General features: G+C 42.5%; 2 protein-coding genes across 2 annotated transcripts in view; one reads left to right on the top strand and one right to left on the bottom strand.

Moving 5' to 3' along the window:
• kcnj21 (potassium inwardly rectifying channel subfamily J member 21) overlaps positions 1–9,319 on the top strand; it is a 36,453-nt gene extending 27,134 nt beyond the window's left edge. The window contains exon 4 of the mRNA XM_060900514.1: positions 8,365–9,319. Within this exon, the coding sequence (XP_060756497.1) occupies positions 8,365–8,684 (320 nt within the window). The 3' untranslated portion in view covers positions 8,685–9,319. The remainder of the gene's footprint in view (positions 1–8,364) is intronic.
• Positions 9,320–11,048: 1,729 nt separating this feature from the next.
• Positions 11,049–17,142, bottom strand: zp3d.2 (zona pellucida glycoprotein 3d tandem duplicate 2). The gene is made up of 8 exons (XM_060901019.1): positions 16,590–17,142; positions 14,649–14,755; positions 14,162–14,265; positions 13,911–14,085; positions 13,715–13,826; positions 12,451–12,539; positions 12,291–12,361; positions 11,049–11,798 (listed from the first exon to the last, which is right to left on the bottom strand). Exons 1-8 carry the CDS (start codon positions 17,076–17,078, stop codon positions 11,188–11,190), a joined length of 1,758 nt encoding a protein of 585 aa, XP_060757002.1. The 5' UTR covers positions 17,079–17,142; the 3' UTR covers positions 11,049–11,187.
• Positions 17,143–18,204: the final 1,062 nt, after the last annotated feature.

Below are 18,204 nucleotides of genomic sequence, written 5' to 3'. Positions count from 1 at the left end.
GATTGGAGTTGCTTTTAATCTCATTGTACATGTGTATAGTGACAATAAAGGCATTCTAATTCTAATACTCCCATCTCCACTGTGGATCTTTGCAGCTCCTTGAGTGTTATCTTTGGTGTCTTTGTTGTGTCTCTGATTAATGCCCTCCTTGCCTGGTCTGTGAGTTTTGGTGGGCGGGGCCTTCTCTTGTCAGGTTTGTAGTGGTGCCATATTCTTTCCATTTTGCTATAATGGATTTAATGGAGCTCTCTGGGATATTCAAAGTTTGGGATATTTTTATAACCCAACCCCGATCTATACTTCTCCACAACTTTGTTTCTGACCTGTTTGGAGGCTTCTTGGTTTTCATGTTGCTTGTTTAGTAGTGTTGCAGAGTCAGGGTTCTTCCAGAACAGGTTGATTTATACAGACATCATGTGACACTTTAAGATCCACCTGTGTGCAATCAGTCAACTAATTATGTGACTTATGAAATGAATTGGTTGGACCAGCTCTTATTTAGGGGTTTCACATGAAAGGGGGTGAATACTTATGCACACTCTAGATTTCTGTTTTTTCATCTTATTGTTTGTGTCACAATAATAATAATAATAATAAAAGGGCTCGAAATTCGCAGTGGTCCGGTCACCCGAGGCGACTTAATTTGTCATTTGGCGGGTAATTCCTGGCACTAGGCAGTCCGGCTGGCTAGTTGAAAATAAAAAATATATATGAAGCGAAGATTCAGACTAGGGCTGTGCGATATATCCAACATACTCGATATATCTCTGAAAATTCTGTGTGAGATACAGAAAATTATTATATCGTAACTATTGAGTATTTTATGGTCATCTGCCGACTTGCGTTTGTTTTGTGTTTGTTGCGTTTGTTTAAAACCTTTTCCGGTGGTTTTCTCCCTGTCCCTCAGGCAGTAACGTGAGAGGCTGCCTAAGGGTAAAGAAAACAATAACGTCATCACACACTCTCCAACCAATCCCGGGCGACATCTCGGTGCTGAAAGGAACTTGCGGGAAGATTTTCTAGTTTCGCTTTACAGCGCTGACTCAGTTCGTGCAATCGCTGGTGTTGCATAGGCTACCGTGTAAGCTCTGTCAATTTCAGCGACAAATTAAAAATGGAAGCGGACGAATTGGTTCCTAAAAGAACTAGTAAGGGGTCAGTCATCTGGCATTTTTTTGGATATCGCGAGGAGGACGTGGAACAGCAAACGCCAGTTTGTAAAGTGTGCAAAAAAACCCCGTCATCACGAAAGACAGCAGCACGACAAATATGTTCCATCACCTGAAAACTCACCCGGTACAGTATGAAGAGTCTCTTAAACTCCGAACTACTTGCCCACGAGCTAAAACCACCACATAAGCTAAACAAATGACCATAGCGGCCTCGTTCTCCAAAGCCCCCCATATGTTGCAATTTTCAAGATTGTTTTTTCAGCTTGTGCCACATCTTTGTTGAATAAAAATAGTCTTATTTCAACTCAATTGTGATTAATCACGAACATGACAATTTAAAATGTGTTGTTGAAAACCACCTGTAAAGTTAAACAAGAATGTTATTTAATCTGCAGGGATTGTAGTGAAAACAGTAAAGAGTAAAAGTTAGATTTCATGGGGTCCTTTAGAGGAGATTTCAATACATCGTATATCGTGAAATGGAGAAAATGTATCGGGATATTCATTTTTTCCCCCATATCGCACAGCCCTAATTCAGACACACCGTCAGCTAAAGCCGCCACATATTAAGCGTGTGCCGTGTCTGTGTTAATTGATGTGTTTATCGGCAGGACGGCAAATACCGAAGAATTCCGAATCACATCGTGTACGAGTCAGGCTGTCGGTTTTTTCACTACTGTGCATGCATATAACGCATCTCGCTGAATATCGCGGTAATCACGTTCTCAAATTCAATAGATGTGGCCACATTATCGCCCATTTAAACACGTGTTTTTGTTGTTGTTTACATCTACATCTGCCAGAGCTACGTTGTGATGTGGAATTTTCTGAAAGGTGTACAGAAACCGCCAGAGACGGGGACAAAGCGAGCTCGGTCTGAAGAGGAGAAAAAGGCCGCCGATAAAGCGTACGAGAAGGAGAAACGACAAAGGACTTATAAGCAAGCGTGGGAGCAGGGTAGGCCTCGGCTGCGATACGATTTTTATGGAATAATTAATTTTTTTCAAGTTGATTCCTTGTCAATATGAAGCTCCGAATGCTTTCTCTCTCATAAATGGTTAAATACAGAAAGCATGTTGGACATATTTTGGGTGCTATAGTCATGATAGTCAGTATATTTGTTTTCAATACTCATACACCAAGTTGCCAAGTTTTCCAATACATTATTTGTTGATATTATATTATGGTGCTCTGTGTTGTTCTCATTTATGTATTTAACAACCGTATCAAAATACACTGAGTGCAGAATTATTAGGCAAGTTGTATTTTTGAGGATTAGTTTTATTATTGAACAACAACTATGTTCTCAATCAACCAAAAAGACTCATAAATATCAAAGCTGAATATGTATGGAAGTTAGAGTGGGGCGTTTTTAGTTTTGGCCATTTTAGGAGAATATGTATGCGTTCAGGTAACTTTCACTGTGCAGAATTATTAGGCAACTTAATAAAAAACAAATATGTAGCCATTTCACTTATTTATTTTCACCAGGTACACTGATATGACAACTCCAGATTTGCAAATAAACATATCTGACATTCAAACACAAAACAAAAACAAATCAGTGACCAATATAGCCACCCTTCTTCATGAGGACACTCAAAAGCCTTCCATCCATAGATTCTGTCAATTTCTTTATCTGTTCATGACCAACATTGTGTGCAGCAGCAACCACGGCCTCCCAGACGCTGTTCAGAGAGGTGTACTGTTTTCCCTCTTTGTAGACCTCACGTTTTATAATGGACCACAGGTTCTCTATGGGGTTTAGGTCAGGTGAACAAGGGGGCCATGTCATTATTTTTTCACCTTTCAGACCTTTACTGGCTAGCCACGCAGTGGAGTATTTGGACGCATGAGATGGAGCGTTATCCTGCATGAAAATCATGTTCTTCTTGAAAGATGCTGACTTTTTCCTATACCACTGTTTGAAGAAGGTTTCTTCCAGGAACTGGCAGTAGGTCTGGGAGTTGAGTTTGAGTCCATCCTCAACTCAAAAAGGTCCAACAAGCTCGTCTTTGATGATACCAGCCCATAGCAGTACTCCACCTCCACCTTGCTGGCATCTGAGTCGGAGTGGAGCTCTGTGCCCATTACTGATCCAGCCACAGGCCCATCCATCTGGCCCATCAAGAGTCACTCTCATCTCATCAGACCACAGCACCTTAGAAAAATCAGTCTTAAGATATTTCTTGGCCCAGTCTTGACATTTTATCTTGTGTGCCTTACTCAGTGGTGGTCGTTTTTCAGCCTTCCTTACCTTGGCCATGTCCCTCAATATTGCACACCTTGTACTCTTTGACACTCCAGGAATGTTGCAACTCTGGAATATGGCAGAACTGGATGCTAATGGCTGCTTGTTAGCTTCATGCTTGATTTTCCGCAGATCATGTGCAGTTATTTTGTGCCTTTTTTTTCCCCACACGCTTCTTTCGACCCTGTTGACTATTTGCAATGAAACGCTTGATTGTTTGGTGATCACGTTTCAACATCTTCGCAATTTCAAGAGTGCTGCATCCGTCTGCAAGACATCTCACAATTTTAGACTTTTCAAAGTCTGTCAGATCTCTCTTCTGACCCATTTTGCCAGAGGAAAAGAGGTTGCCTAATAATTATGCACACCTGATATAGGGTGTTGATGTCATTAGACCACACCCCCTCTCATTACACAGATGCACAGCACCTGATATACTTAATTGGTAGTAGGCTTTCAAGCCTAAACAGCTTGGAGTGGGACAACATGCATTAAAAGGATGTTGTGGTCAAAATACTCACTTGCCTAATAATTCTGCACTCAGTGTACTCGGGTCTTGAAATAAATGCACATTAGTCATGAACAATGGTAACGACTCTCTTTTGTGTTATTTTTGACAGAAGTAAAATTCATACATGAACAAATTTTGGCGAGTTGATTTTCTGTTTGGCGAGTTACTTTGGAAGGGAACTAGTCTGGCTGGCTGGTGAAAAAATATATGAATTTTGAGTCCTTAATAATAATAATAATAATAATAATAAACAATTTGCACCTTTAAAGTGGTCGGCATGTTGTGTAAATCAAATAGTGCTAACCCTCCAAAAATCCATTTTAATTCCAGCTTGTAATGCAACAAAACAGGACAAACACAAAGGGGGGGAGGGGGGGTGAATACTTTTGCAAGACACTGTAAATTCATGAATCGAGGTGGGATAACCTGTTATATGTGATAAAGATTCTCATCAGAAATCATGACATCATCTGTTTGGATCCCAAACACATTCTGGGCTTTAATATAAGACTAAAAGAGTTAAGAAAGTTTTTACAACTCCACACAGACTCATTTCCTCCAGCATTAATTGAGCCAAGCCAAATTTCTCTATTTACTAATCACGGTTTTTAATTAGCGTCTCTGTAGAGCTTCTTCTGCCAGAAAGTAGGCTGATCTTCACTAACAAGGGCATGAGGAGAGAAAAAGGAAAATCACGCAGCAGATCAAAATACAGAGAGAATTAATTAACCTGTTCAGCACCTCAGGATACGGGAGATGGAGCGATTGTGGATGAGAGAAAGGAAAAAGGAAATGGATTTGATCTTTGAACTCTTGCTTCTCATCAGGGTTTTTTTTCCGCAGAGGGGGCTCTGTTGATGTGCACTGAGCTCCTGCTCCTGTCTTAAACACACACAAAAATAAATAAATAAATAAATACCTGAACCAATTAGCATGGAATAATTGCACTCTGTGTCAGTGTATTCACCACCAGTGTTCATTAGTGATTCCTGAGGAAATTCCAGAACTAATCCCTCTGACGGCGCGGTGAACAAGAGAGACCACTTTTATATCAGAGCTGCAGCTCACACACCGTTAGCATCCAGCGTGAAAGTGATGATTTATCCCAGACTCAGAGGGTTTCAGCTAAAGTGCATGAGAGAGAGAGCGAGAGAGAGAGAGAGAGAGAGAGAGAGAGATTTTAATGTGAAGGATGATCTTGTGCTGTATCATTTTTTTGGGAAACGTATGAGCACAATGAACTCCCTCTGGATTTTTCTACCAAACCAGGAGGTTGAAGGTCAGCACGTTCTCCTGTGATAACATACAGAAACACAACCCGCCCTATTTATTATTCATGAGCTAACAGACACTCTGATTGGCTAGTGTCAGGCTGATTGACAGGGAAGAGTGAAAGGCAGTCACTCCCACCTAAAGGACACTTTCAGTCTCTTCAGACATTTTCATGGCGTGTCACATTTCACATCATGTTTATTCCTTATAATTAAAATTTAAACCTGCACCAAGGTTCTCCCTGAGCTCTAGAACCCTCACCAATTCATACAAAGTCATGTATCTGCTATAAAACCTGTACATCTTATTGTCTGCTGTACTGGAAATAGTCAGATCTTAGCTCTGGAGTGTGAAAGGACAAAAAGTCCACTCCTGTGTTTGTCTTGATCTCAATAACGTGGTGTGAATTTGGGGAAATTTGGAGAAAGTCACATTTTTCACCCCAAAAACATCAAGTCGTACATGAGCTCATAGGTGACGAGGCACGTAGCACCGAGATTGAGTGGAATAACTGTTTTATTTTGTCCACATTCACTGGATTTTGAGAAACAGAGCATTTTTATTTGTATTTTTTACAAATTCAATAAATAAAAACTTTGCACAAATCGTCCAACAAAATCCTTTCCTCTTAGAATGTAAACAAACCGGTGAAATGACAGGAGCAATTTGTGAAAAATGCAATGATAATCCTTGAAAAATAAAAAAAAGATGCAGTCTTACCATCAAACACTTTTATTCCATATTTTGTTGCTTTTTTTTTATATTTTTTGTGATTTTGTTTTCGAGTAGTTTTTATTTTGTCCTCGGTTGATTCAGCAACATGCTCCACCATTTTGTTTTCCTCTCCTCAAGGTATATGAACTGATATCCTAGTCGTAGAGTAGCCAATCAGAGTGCACGATTGCGCGTAGCCAGTGAATATGGATAGAATTAGAGTTTATTTGGCATTGATTTTTTTTTTTTTGTGAAACTGTGTGCTCGGGAAGTCATGACAAACACATTAGGATAAATTTGGCGTTCCAGGAAGAGTGAACTTTACTGAGTGTCTCCATGTCCAACATCTGGAAACCTACTGAATATATCGGAGTCTCAGATCTCAGATTTGGAGTGTGACAGGCACACCAGACGGACACCACTGGGTTTGTCTTCATCTCCCAAACACACGATGTGAATTTAAGGAAAATTGGAGAATGTCAGATTTTTCACCCAAAAAAACCCCAGGTATTTTTCGGGGTGAAAATGTTGACTTTCTCCAATTTCCCCCAAATTCACACTGTACGTCACGGAGATCAAGACAAACACAGCAGTACACATCATTTCATCTGATCACACTCCAGAGCTGAGATCAGACTATCTCCACTACACCAGTCAATAAGATAGAGATGGTTTGGGATACACAAATCTGTCAAGCTGCATTTGTTTGTCTTAGTAGCTTAACGCAGATACGCAGAACCTTTACGTTTTAATAAATTTCTGAGTGGATAGTATCTCTATCCTTGACTCTTGTATGCTGCATAAATGGGAATAAAAATATTTTTGAGAGTTAAAATCGACCGCAAAGTTGTGATTGGCGCTGCCCCGCTGAGCCAGCCAGCCATGAGTGCGTGACGTCACAGCGGGAACTGGTTTTAAGGCCGAGGCCTTTTACAGCTATAGACCAAAGTCATATCAATAAACATTTCTGGTGAAAGTAAGAAATAGCGTTACCGACTCGCTCAACTAAGACTGATTTGACTTCACTGATTGTGGGTTGACTCTCATTAAAACAGGATGGGTGCTATAACTTATGCAACACACATGTACATGCATCATTTTCACTGATAAAACGTAAAAGGCTCATTAAATAATCAGATGAACTGAGACAATCACATTCTGAAGCAAATTAAATAATCTTATACCGCTAACTTAAACACACAATACAAGTTACATGGATTAATCTAAATGCAGGGAAACAACAAGTGTTGCTTTTTGTTGTTGTTGTTTTGTATCCAAATGAGAGTCGGAGCTTACCCATCTGTGTTCTCACTTCTTGAAGGCTGACCTTATGGTCGACTGTTTTGAAACAATCTGACTTTCAGTTCTTTGTTCAGTTCTCCGTTCATTCACTTCTTCCACGCAAGGGTGAGATGGCAGCGATATCCAGCGGAGAAATCAGACGGCTGCTCCACTCATTCTCCATTTTCTCCATACTGTGTACTCTGTCATTACTGCTCGGCTCAGGCAATTACTAAAACCCGGGATGGAACGGGACGACACCGGTTTTAGCAACAACTGTGGGGAGGTCACTGCCCAAACTATATATCCTGTCCCGGGTTTTAGCAACAACCCTCACGCTCCAGGAGGACTGGTGCAACTGAACTCACTTTAAAAAAAATAAATAAAATAAAAACTTTCTTCTTCTTGTTTTTTTCCTTTAATTGTTGGTACTGCACCCTCTTTCAATCCGGGCTTATAGCCAACGCTCTTCAACAGATCAGAGGTCTCGTACGAGTCTTCAGTAAAATGTGCAGAGCAGAGGAGAGACCACTTCGTAGGCGCCCAATGTGCCCGTGAACTCCTCGCAAAACGGGTCCAAATCTTTGCAATTTGAACATTCGTGGGCCATGAATGCAACGTAAATCCACCTTCTATCGTGTTGCTGCACCCGCCAACAACACATCTACGTGGCATGGCGATAAATTAGCTCTAAATGGAGGATCGGAGTTGCCGTCAGCTCTGTGCTTTAATATAGCAGAAATGGCAATGAGGCCGATAGACTTCCTGCTGTGGTGTTACGGACGTCAAGGTCATTCACTCAGACCGCTACCTGTATAAATCACTTTAATCATAAAAATTACTATATTAGATTTATTGTTAACGCTTAAAACTATTCCTGTGCCATTCTTGAGGTCTCAAGGCATTTATAAACAAAAGTGAGGCCATGGCTCTGCGTATATCCTTTAAAAAAAAAAAAAAAAAGTGTATAAAATGGATTTTTTTTCCAAAAAATGATGTGGTTCTTAATTAATAAATAGAAATGTGTAATTGTTGGTAAGTTGCTGTGGTGTAAGAGGAATAAAACTCTTGGGGACGTGCTGTTAGAGGTACAGTAACTCCGTTACACTTTATAGACAAAACATTAATGATCGCAACGCTTCATTTCATGTGTGTGTGTGTAGGGATGACGTGTCAGGCACGCAGCTCGTACCTGGACTTGGAGGTGCTTTGGGGAGAGCGCTTCACCCCTGTGCTCTCTCTGGAGGAGGGATTCTACGAGGTGGACTACGACACCTTCCACCAGACGTACCCGACTCCCACTCCCATGTGTTCAGCACGTGAACTTGCTGAACTCGCAAAAAAAGGGGAGGACATCCCTCTCCCACCACTCACTCCTCCCATCCTGAACCAGAACCCAGAACCCGGAGAACGAGAGGGGGATGAAGGAGAGGTGGAGAGCATCAGCAATGGTGATGTGAAAAAAATGGAGGCTGAATATTAAACATGAGGGAGAAACATGAACACAAACCCTTCCTGTAGTGCACACTACTTAGGGATGTTCTGTCCCATTACATCACAACACCTGTTTAGATTTTCTAGCAATACTAGAACACTTATTTTCAAATCACTCAGTTTATCTTCTCTTCATCTCAGTGATCACAGCTGTGGCCCAAATGCTGGTGTTTAATAGAAATAAACATATCGGTGAGTCAGGACTTTATAGACCTCCATGTAGCCTAATAATGAAAAGAGAACACATTTGGAACACAGCCTAGCAAACTCTGAATATCATCTTATATTTATACATATATAAAAAAACATAAATATGATTTTAGTCACCATGTGTGAGATTTCCCTGAGCAAGCCCATTCTGCTGAAAACCATCATGAAGCATCATTTCATTTTTGGGAAACATTTGATCCGGCTCATTTCTCCTGAACTGAACAGAAGGGTTAAAATGTGCTGATGCAGACTTTGTGCTTATTCAGCTATTTACATGAATGCTGTCTTTTCAAAATTAGGAGTGTTACACTCAGACAATCCACAGAGCAACTGTAGGATCACACAGTGTCTCATTCATGATTATAGACTATTATATGATAAAGATGTAATAAAGTTCCTTCAGTATGTGTTCCATTCCCACAGCACTTATAATTTGTTTTAATGTTGTGTCCTGAATTATATTGTGATTTGACATTTCTGGCTTTAGATGTAAACACTCCTGAGGTAATCAAAGAAAAATCAGTTAAATGTATTTTAATATTCTCTCCCACACGGAGTTAACAGGTTTATTTTGTAAGTAAATGTCGCCCCCTTGTGGTCACTGGTATACAAATCGCAATCATCGGGGTCCAAGCATTCAACCAGAGCCATAGAACTCGTTTGTTGTACAAGAACCCGACCCTCACCACACCAGCCCCCGTCAGTGAATAAAGATTCTCACATTATGGTAGAGATATTATTCCAGAGTTTTCATTTGAACATCATTAGCATCATGTTAGCCAATAACCACCTCTAAATTCTCCAAGATAATGAGGGTTTAAAAAAAAAAAACTGCTTGTCAGGACACCAAGAAACTGGAAAGAAGCGCAAAAAAAAAAATTTGGATTTAAAACCAACAAAAATAATGAACATTTTGGAATCCTCTGCTTTTCTGAATATCAAAGAGCTCATGGAGACAAATCCAGCACTATGGAGACTCGTATCAACCTCCAGGAAGAGTGAAGTTTAGCAGCAACTGAACAGAATGCTGCGACACATGGAAGTCTAATGAACACATTCGAGCCTCTGATCTCTGCTCTGCAGCGTGACCGGAACGCCAAACTTACACCACTAGGTTTGTTTTCACCTCCCAAACCCAGTGTGAATGTGGGGAAAACTGGAGAAAGCCACCCATCATCCCCCAAAAACTAAGGGTTTATAAGGCCTTGGGGTTTTGTTGTTTTAAGGTGTAAAATTCAACACACTGGTTTTCCCCCCCAAATTCACACTGTGCACTCAGGAAGTCATGACAAACACGAGGATAATTTTGGTGTTCCATGAAAACTGAAATTTAGCAGTTTGTCCTACTTGATCTGAGCACGAATATCTGGAAACCTAATGAATAAACTCGAGTCTCAGATCTGGAGTGTGAAAGGAACGCCAAATTTACACCGCTGGGTTTGTCTTCACCTCCCGCACACACTGAATTTAAGGAAAACTGGAGGACAAAAATTCAACTTTCTCCAATTTCCTCCAAATTCACACTTTACCAAGATCAAGACGAACACATCTGTGCACTTTGTTTCATCCAATCACAACCCAGAGCTGAGATCCAACCATTTCCACTACACCAGTCAGATACAGGATTTTGGTTCCTCATTTGTACAAGTTAGTGCGCGTTCTAGAGCTCAGGGAGAACCTTAACATTTAATATACAACTACTTTTAAAAAGTCCTTATTAAAGTTTAAAACTAAACTGCTTCAGCACCTTTTACCCAACAGGTCAGAGAACGTCACTAGTAACAGCATAAAGTTACTTGTTTGTTTAAATCTAGAATTATCATGTTTTGAAAATGATAAGTTTCTAAACAGTCTTTATTGCTCCAAATTTTCCTCACAGAACATTCCTAATTCTCTCAAATCTGAAACCCATACTGCACGTGATCACATGGTTCGATAGTAAACACGAACTGGAATGTTTAATCAGGTGATCAGAACATAAAATCACTGACTACAAATCAGTCCTGAGTTATTTCCATGGGATTGAAACTTGTTACACCCGACTGGAGTCGATCCGCATCAAGTTTGACCAAAACATTGAAACGTCTCCAAACATCATGATGCAACAAGACTGCAGTTTCAGAAATCACGACTCGAAGCACTGTTTTAATCCGTGATAAACATTTCAAAATGCACTCAGCCAAAACCCCAAGGAGGACAAAACAGCAGACACAAAACAGGATTGAGGTTTTTTTTTTTTATTGCCATCAAGCAAAAGATGTTTTGCATCACGTCCTTCCTCTTCAGTCGAGTCCAAACACTTCTTCAAAAACCCTGTAAGGCTCACGCAGCTCTGTGCGTGTGTGTACTGGTGTAATTGTGTGTTGCTTGACTGAGGGTGTGAGCACTCCAGAACTAACAGCTTCAGACGGGTAAGGCGTGATCTCTTCATGGTCCATGTCTGGCGTCAGTGGAATCAGCATTGTGTTCTCGCTCTCCAGTGTGGGCAGGGTCTCCACTGCAACCTTTCCAGGCATGTTCTCTAGCAGTAGGGTTCCGTACTCGTGCTCAGGTGTCAGTACCCCGTGCTCACTGTCTGGCATCAGTATTCCATGTTTGTGCTCCAGAGTGAGTGTGCTCTCCACTGTGACCTTCCTGTGCTCACGCCCTGTTGTCAGCACTGCAAGCTTGCTTTCTGGTGTGAGCATTCTCTCTGGTGTGACTGTTCTGTGCTCCAATGAGCGTGTCCTCTCTGGAACAAGTGTTTTGTGCTGGATCTCTGTCCCAAGTACTCCATGGTCCAGCTCTGGTGTGAAGATTCCCTCAGTGCTCTGCGCTGGGCTCAGCCTGCTCTTTCCTTGCAGGCGTTGCTCCACCAAGGCCCCCAGTTCACTCGTCAAGGGTGGCATCGGTGCTGCAGGGGGACGACCCAGCTCGATCAATTTATGCATACAACATTATTATACAAGAACAAGAATGCTAAGCTCTATGACTGTGCCAACTGGAAACACCCTCAGTGTTACAGCTCACTCACTAAATAACCGTTAGTAAACAGAGCTGAGTCCGTGGGATTTCAGTCTCCGTTTACATCCTCATGTTCCCACCAACTTATTTCAAAGTAGCCTAAACTTATCAGAATAGATTTTATAGTTACTATGACAACCACCAATCACCTCTAAAATCAGCCAGTTGACTAAGCTAGCTTAATTAGTTTTCCTCATCCGATAATAAATTACACATCAGAACATGATTAGTCCAAAGATGGAGATTTAGTGACATCACATCATGGGCCCATAAACAGCCCCGCCCACAAGTCAGTTTCATACAGAATTTTGGCATTTTAGTCATAACATCTGCTCATTAACAGTAAAAATACAGCTGTGTGTGAGGTGTTTATGGTCCTCACATGGCATCACAGGGACACAGGACGAGTCACAGCACAAACAAACAGAGTCCGAACCGTAAAGCTCCTCCCATCTAATAAACAAACAGAACAGTGATGAATATTACTCATGTGTTTAAGCTACATAAACATGAGGTGGGTTAGAATGAGGTGTTGGTCATACCGGTGCTCCAGATGGTTATAGGTGCAGGACTTTGACGTCTCCGTTGGAACGATGTTTCTGATCGACATCTCGCAGTGTATAAACAGATGCTTTTGGGGGGGGAGGGGTTAAACACAATTTTCCAAAATAGTATATTAAGAGTTTCTTACTGTGTTTTATTTGTATTTTTATCCATTTTAGTCTTATTTTTTTGCTGGAATCCAACAATCAACTGGAGATTCCATGCATTAAATTATTATATTTTAATTCATTTATTTTCACTGTCCGATCAAAAACTTCATGCCAAATGTTAAAAAAGGCTGCTTGAGGCTCCACCTACTCCAAAACAAACTGTTCCACATAAATGTTTGTGGCGGCACGGTGGTGTAGTGGTTCGCACTGTCGCCTCACAGCAAGAAGGTCCGGGTTCGAGCCCCGTGGCCGGCGAGGGCCTTTCTGTGTGGAGTTTGCATGTTCTCCCCGTGTCCGCGTGGGTTTCCTCCGGGTGCTCCGGTTTCCCCCACAGTCCAAAGACATGCAGGTTAGGTTAACTGGTGACTCTAAATTGAGCGTAGGTGTGAATGTGAGTGTGAATGGTTGTCTGTGTCTATGTGTCGGCCCTGTGATGACCTGGCGACTTGTCCAGGGTGAACCCCGCCTTTCGCCCGGAGTCAGCTGGGATAGGATCCAGCTCGCCTGCGACCCTGTAGAACAGGATAAAGCGGCTACAGATAACGAGATGAGAAACGTTTGTGGAAGGAGTCTCTAGTGTGAGTGCTGTGTAACAGGGGTGAAGCTAGAACTGTACACTTTCTGAAATCTTCAGGACAGAGGAGTTTACAGTTCTGTGGTCTCTCAGTAACACAAGCTGCGATTTTTTTTCCGCTTTACAGGGGGGGGGGGGGGGGGGGGCACACCGGTGAGGGAATGGCTGACTGTGCTATAACGATGAGGAACAGTATGATGAACTGTATTCGATGAAAAATTGTATTTATTGTGAAGTTGCTGTGGTGTAAGAGGAACACACCCTTGGGGAGATGCAGTTACAGGAAAATAAGCATCACATTGTTGTGTATTATTTTTGCTTTAATACCATGACGGTGTTGAATTCCATTTGCATCACATTCACTCACTATTTTCAGTTTATCAGTGCTGTAATATGAATTTCGAGTGGGTCACTGATTTCTGACGGTTTGAACAGAAGTGTGTTTTCTTAAAGCCTGAAGTCAGAGTGAGGACATTAACTAACTGGGGATGAACAGCAGAATAAAGTGTGCTTTTCTACCTTTTGCGCTTTTCCCTGCAGTGTGAAGGCGTCGATGGTGAAGCGGATGACGTTCCTCATGGTGCTGTTTATGAACCTGGACTTTCTGCTTCTCTTGCTGTCCAACAAGCAGCTGGAGATAAAGAAGTGAAAGAGGCACGTTCATTCTCACTCATCAGGCACAAAAACAGTGATGGAGGAATCAGCCGTTTATTACCCGTAGTTACTGATGACTTTAACCCGTGGGGTGGAATCACGCGAACTGTTTGGGGTCACGTGACAGGAATGTACAAATAATCGCTCATTCTCAGGCACATGAAGCGTTTCAACTTCGAAGTACATCGGCTGTCCAATAACGAAGCCTTCATCGGGTGAGAGTCTGTTCCACTGCGCTGAAACAAAACGAGACAAATAAAACCACCAGCGCAAACTGTTTCAGAGTCCTGTCTGATATTTAAACCTCATCACCATCACAGGCCATCAGCGTGATGCTGCCTTTGGTCTTCATAGGTTTAAAGAACTTCAGCCTCTCAACAGATGGCAAGAAACCGATCTTATACGAGTAGTGGAACCTGCAAAGAGAAAAAGCATCAGGAAAGGAGACAAATTCAAACTTCACTAAAGTCTACTGCAATGAAACACTTAGAGGCTAATGGTACATGTGCTAATGAAAAGCCACATTAGTTTTTCATCACTAAACAATGTTCACTCACTAAAAATCAACCAGCAGTGTGGATCCGTGTTCCGCTCAGAAGAGTGCGCTAAAACACAAAGCTGCTCACCTGTCCATAACCAACAAATCAGCACGAGGCTCATACTTCAGGTGTGAGCATGTTAACTAGATAATGTTAGCTCTGTGTTCTGTGGGTTCGGGGTTTACAGTCTGAAGGCATGAGATTGTTGATCACTTGTTCACAGAGAAACAAAGGTGAGCAGAATGATGGAACAGACTCGCCTGTTAAAGTGACATTGCACAGGTACGGAGAACAGGTTCGACCCAGACACACTCGCATCAGAGGTGTAGTGGAGCATGTTGGAATACACAACCGTTTTATTTACGATCTGTAAAAAGAAAAAAATGCATCAGAAAACCAGAATTTCTTCACAATGCTGTACAATCATTTGTTAAATGTTTTTAGAATTTATTTATACATGTTTATAATTTAGGTAAATTTATCAATTTCTCTTTTATAAAAACTTTACATTTGTGTTTAGTGATTGTGTTATTGCTGTTTGCATTAATCCTGTGAGAGGTTAGTGGACACGTTGTGCTGATGTCACAGGGGAACATCGTTAATTTTTCATTGTTAGCTTTTTAAAAAAAAAAAAAAAAAAAAACACAATTCACTTTTCCTTTCCCACAGATGTCCAGCATCATATTGAGAAATCCAGTGTGGTGGTGGAGACACGCGAGCACACGCTGGACTCAAGTCTCAAAAATGCACCACAGCTACACGACACTGATGCTGCACTCAGATAGACGTCCTAACTTCTAATTCTCAACCTCTGACCATTTATACATATTTAATAATAATAAAAAAAAAAAAAACGCTTCATCTTAACCTAGAGAACGATGCTTTAGTCTTTTAATCTATCCGGCTCTCTTGCTGCCTCATTTGAACACTCCTCCAGAGCTTTCACACCAACACCATCATCACGCTCATCCTCTCATACATCTCCAACTAGCTGAGCCCGCTGTAACAGAGTTCATGCAAAATTAAACTCAAATGACTTCATTTCTGAAGTTAAATATAAATTATAGCTCCAAGGTGGAGAAAAAAAAAACCCTCAGGTCTCCAGGTTTGTCTTTTTTAACAACGAGCCAGTCAAATGTGATCAGTGATGGACGTTTATTGCTCAGAACAGTGAACTTTAGAGTCAGCGTTCTAGATTTAACAAGTCAATATGTCTAAAGCTGATGCGCGGGTATTTTATTTGCTAAAACACGCAGTGTAACATGTCTGTGAAGATTCTCAATCATCCAGGTCATAGCAAACTGTGGGTGGTAGAAATGGCCAACTGGACTTGCTTGAAGATTCTTGAAAACGTTTCACCTCTCGTCTGAAAGGCTTCCTCAGTTCTGTCTGTCTAATAGGGAGATTAGTCAGACAGAACTGAGGAAGCCTTTCGGACGAGAGGTGAAACGCTTCCAAGAATCTTCAAGCAAGTCCAGTTGCCCATTTCTACCACCCACAGTTCACGCAGTGTAACGCATTTAAAAGGGAGGTGCTGCTGCTGCGTTCACTGCTGAGGCTCTGAGGGCCACAGGGCAGCTCTGAGGGCCACAGGGCAGCTCTGAGGGCCACAGGGCAGCTCTGAGGGCCACAGGGCAGCCAGCGGCATTGTGGGTAACGTAGAAAACTTCAACACGAGAAGTGAGCAACGTCTCCGAAATAAGTCATGGTGGAGATGAAGATCACGTGTCGAATTGTTCGGGAACGGGTTTAACAAATTATATTCAAACTTTGAAACCTTGAAAAACGACATCCGTTTGATATTCAGCGGCGTGACGTCAATCACACACGAACACTCAGAAACGGGAACTCGCTCCTCGGGTCACTGACTGGATTTTTCTTCATCTCTTCCATCTCCATCCTCAACCGTGAAAATGTTTGAACATTATTATATACGCATCACAAGTTATTTTTCCGTGGTGTTTAAGAAGTGGGGTTTTTGTGTTAAGTCTGATGAACTTAATGTGAAATTAAAGCTCGTATTTTTGAAATGTTAAAAGTAAGCAATCAGAGCTGTGAATGTCAGGTCTCAACCCTGTACAGGTGCAGATTTTATGCAAATTAAGCCAAAGGTGAAGCTCCGGGAGAGCAGAGAGTGACTGTGGGAAGCTGAGACTGCAGGCGGTGCAGGAATGAGGCCGAGCTGATGCCGGTACCGGTACCTGTCTCTGAGTGCCGCACTGGTGCAGCTCGGACCGGAATAAAACGCCCCGCTCGGTGCTTCTGCTGACACCGCACGTGCCCAGTCTCACGTGCACGCGCTCCCCGCTGGCCCCCAGGTTGGCTGTGTGAACGCGCACGCGCATCTCCCCCGCGTTGCACGTGACGGTCACCGGGCCGCTCGGTCTCGCGCGAGCCTTCAGGCGCCGCCGCGGTTCGGATAAAAGGAGTTTGCGCACGCGCTCGGGCAGCGGCTTCTGGCTGCTCACGCGCACAGGTGAGAAGTGCTGTTTATCCACGCGCGGCTTCCGGTAATGCAGGAACACGGGGAGGTGTAAATACGGTGCCTCGAGCCGCTCGCGCTCTCCGCCGGTGACCGGGTCCGGTGTTGGTGCACGGGGCGGGGCCGCATCTGCGGCGCGCGCGCTCGGAGAGATCAAACCCATGAGGATGGAGATGAGCACGAGCCCCATAACGGAACCGGAACACATGCTGAGATTCACTCACTAAACAGACTCGCGCTCTCCCACGCGCATGCGATATAGCCAGTCCCACAATGCACCGCGCCCTCTGCGTTAATTAACCTCACAGCTGGCGCGGCAACTCGAGTCTCATTGATTTATTGAGTTCGTTCCTATGAGCACCGACTTTCCCGGTTAGGGGCGTGTCAGTAACTCCCAGCCCCACCCCGGCATGAGTGTGACGTCAACATCACGTCAGACTGGAAGGTTTAAATGGTCATTTACACCAGAACGGTTCAGTTTTATTTTTAAATTAACTCCTAAATTACTGGAGCTAATTTAACTTCCACTAAATAAACTTTGGCATTTTCCGACCAAAACCACGTCGTAACCACAACCTTCAGAGAGACTCGAAGGCAGCAGAAGCGACGAACAATCTGAGTCTTTCTGAATTTTAAGTTCTTTCATAACACTGTTTCTCAAACTGTGGGTGGTTAAAAAAAAAAAGAGCAACTGGAAGCCTTCTCTAAGCACATGAATGCGGTGGATATCAACATCAGTTTCACTCGGGAGGACGTCAGTGGGAATAATCTAACCTTCTTGGATTGTGATGTACACATTAGACAAGACCTGAGCATCGAGGTCTACCATCGAGGGGATAGATTAGGGATAAAATTAGCTCATGTTTTAAGTCGCTCAAATTCTGTAAAGCTGCTTTGCGACAATGTTTATTGTTAAAAGCGCTGTACAAATAAACTTGATTTGATTTGATTTGATACCAGAAACCCTCACACACAGACCAGTACCTACTCTTCGACTCACACCACCCTCTGGAACACAAATTGGGGGTCATTAGAACCTTGCAACACAGGGCTCAGAACATTCCTACAACGATAGAGGGAAAAAGAGGAGGAGCAAATTCACATCAAGAAAGCACTTCAGGACTGCAGGTATCCCAACTGGGCTTTCTTCAAGCGCAGAAAAAGGAAAACGGACAAGGAGGATAACAGGAACAAGCGCAACATGTGGGGTGCTGTGTGAGACGGCTGCCTCTCCAGTAGCTCTGTAGTTTCTAGCTCTTTAAATCTCTTTTTTCCCACCTTTTTTACTTTTCTGCTCTTCTTATGAAGACAGAGTGTGTTTTACTTATATCACA

This window comes from Neoarius graeffei, chromosome 19 (assembly GCF_027579695.1).
Source record: "Neoarius graeffei isolate fNeoGra1 chromosome 19, fNeoGra1.pri, whole genome shotgun sequence".
In the NCBI taxonomy this organism is placed as follows: domain Eukaryota; kingdom Metazoa; phylum Chordata; class Actinopteri; order Siluriformes; family Ariidae; genus Neoarius; species Neoarius graeffei.
This window is presented reverse-complemented; position numbering and strand designations above follow the sequence as displayed.

Coding starts and splice junctions, on each gene's coding strand:
- zp3d.2 (XM_060901019.1), bottom strand. CDS start 17,078: ATGTGTTCCGGTTCCGTTATGGGGCTCGTGCTCATCTCCATCCTCATG. Junction 13,827..13,910: donor AAAGTCATCAGTAACTACGG/GTAATAAACGGC, acceptor CTTTATCTCCAG/CTGCTTGTTGGACAGCAAGA. Junction 12,540..13,714: donor TGCAGGGAAAAGCGCAAAAG/GTAGAAAAGCAC, acceptor CCCCCCCAAAAG/CATCTGTTTATACACTGCGA.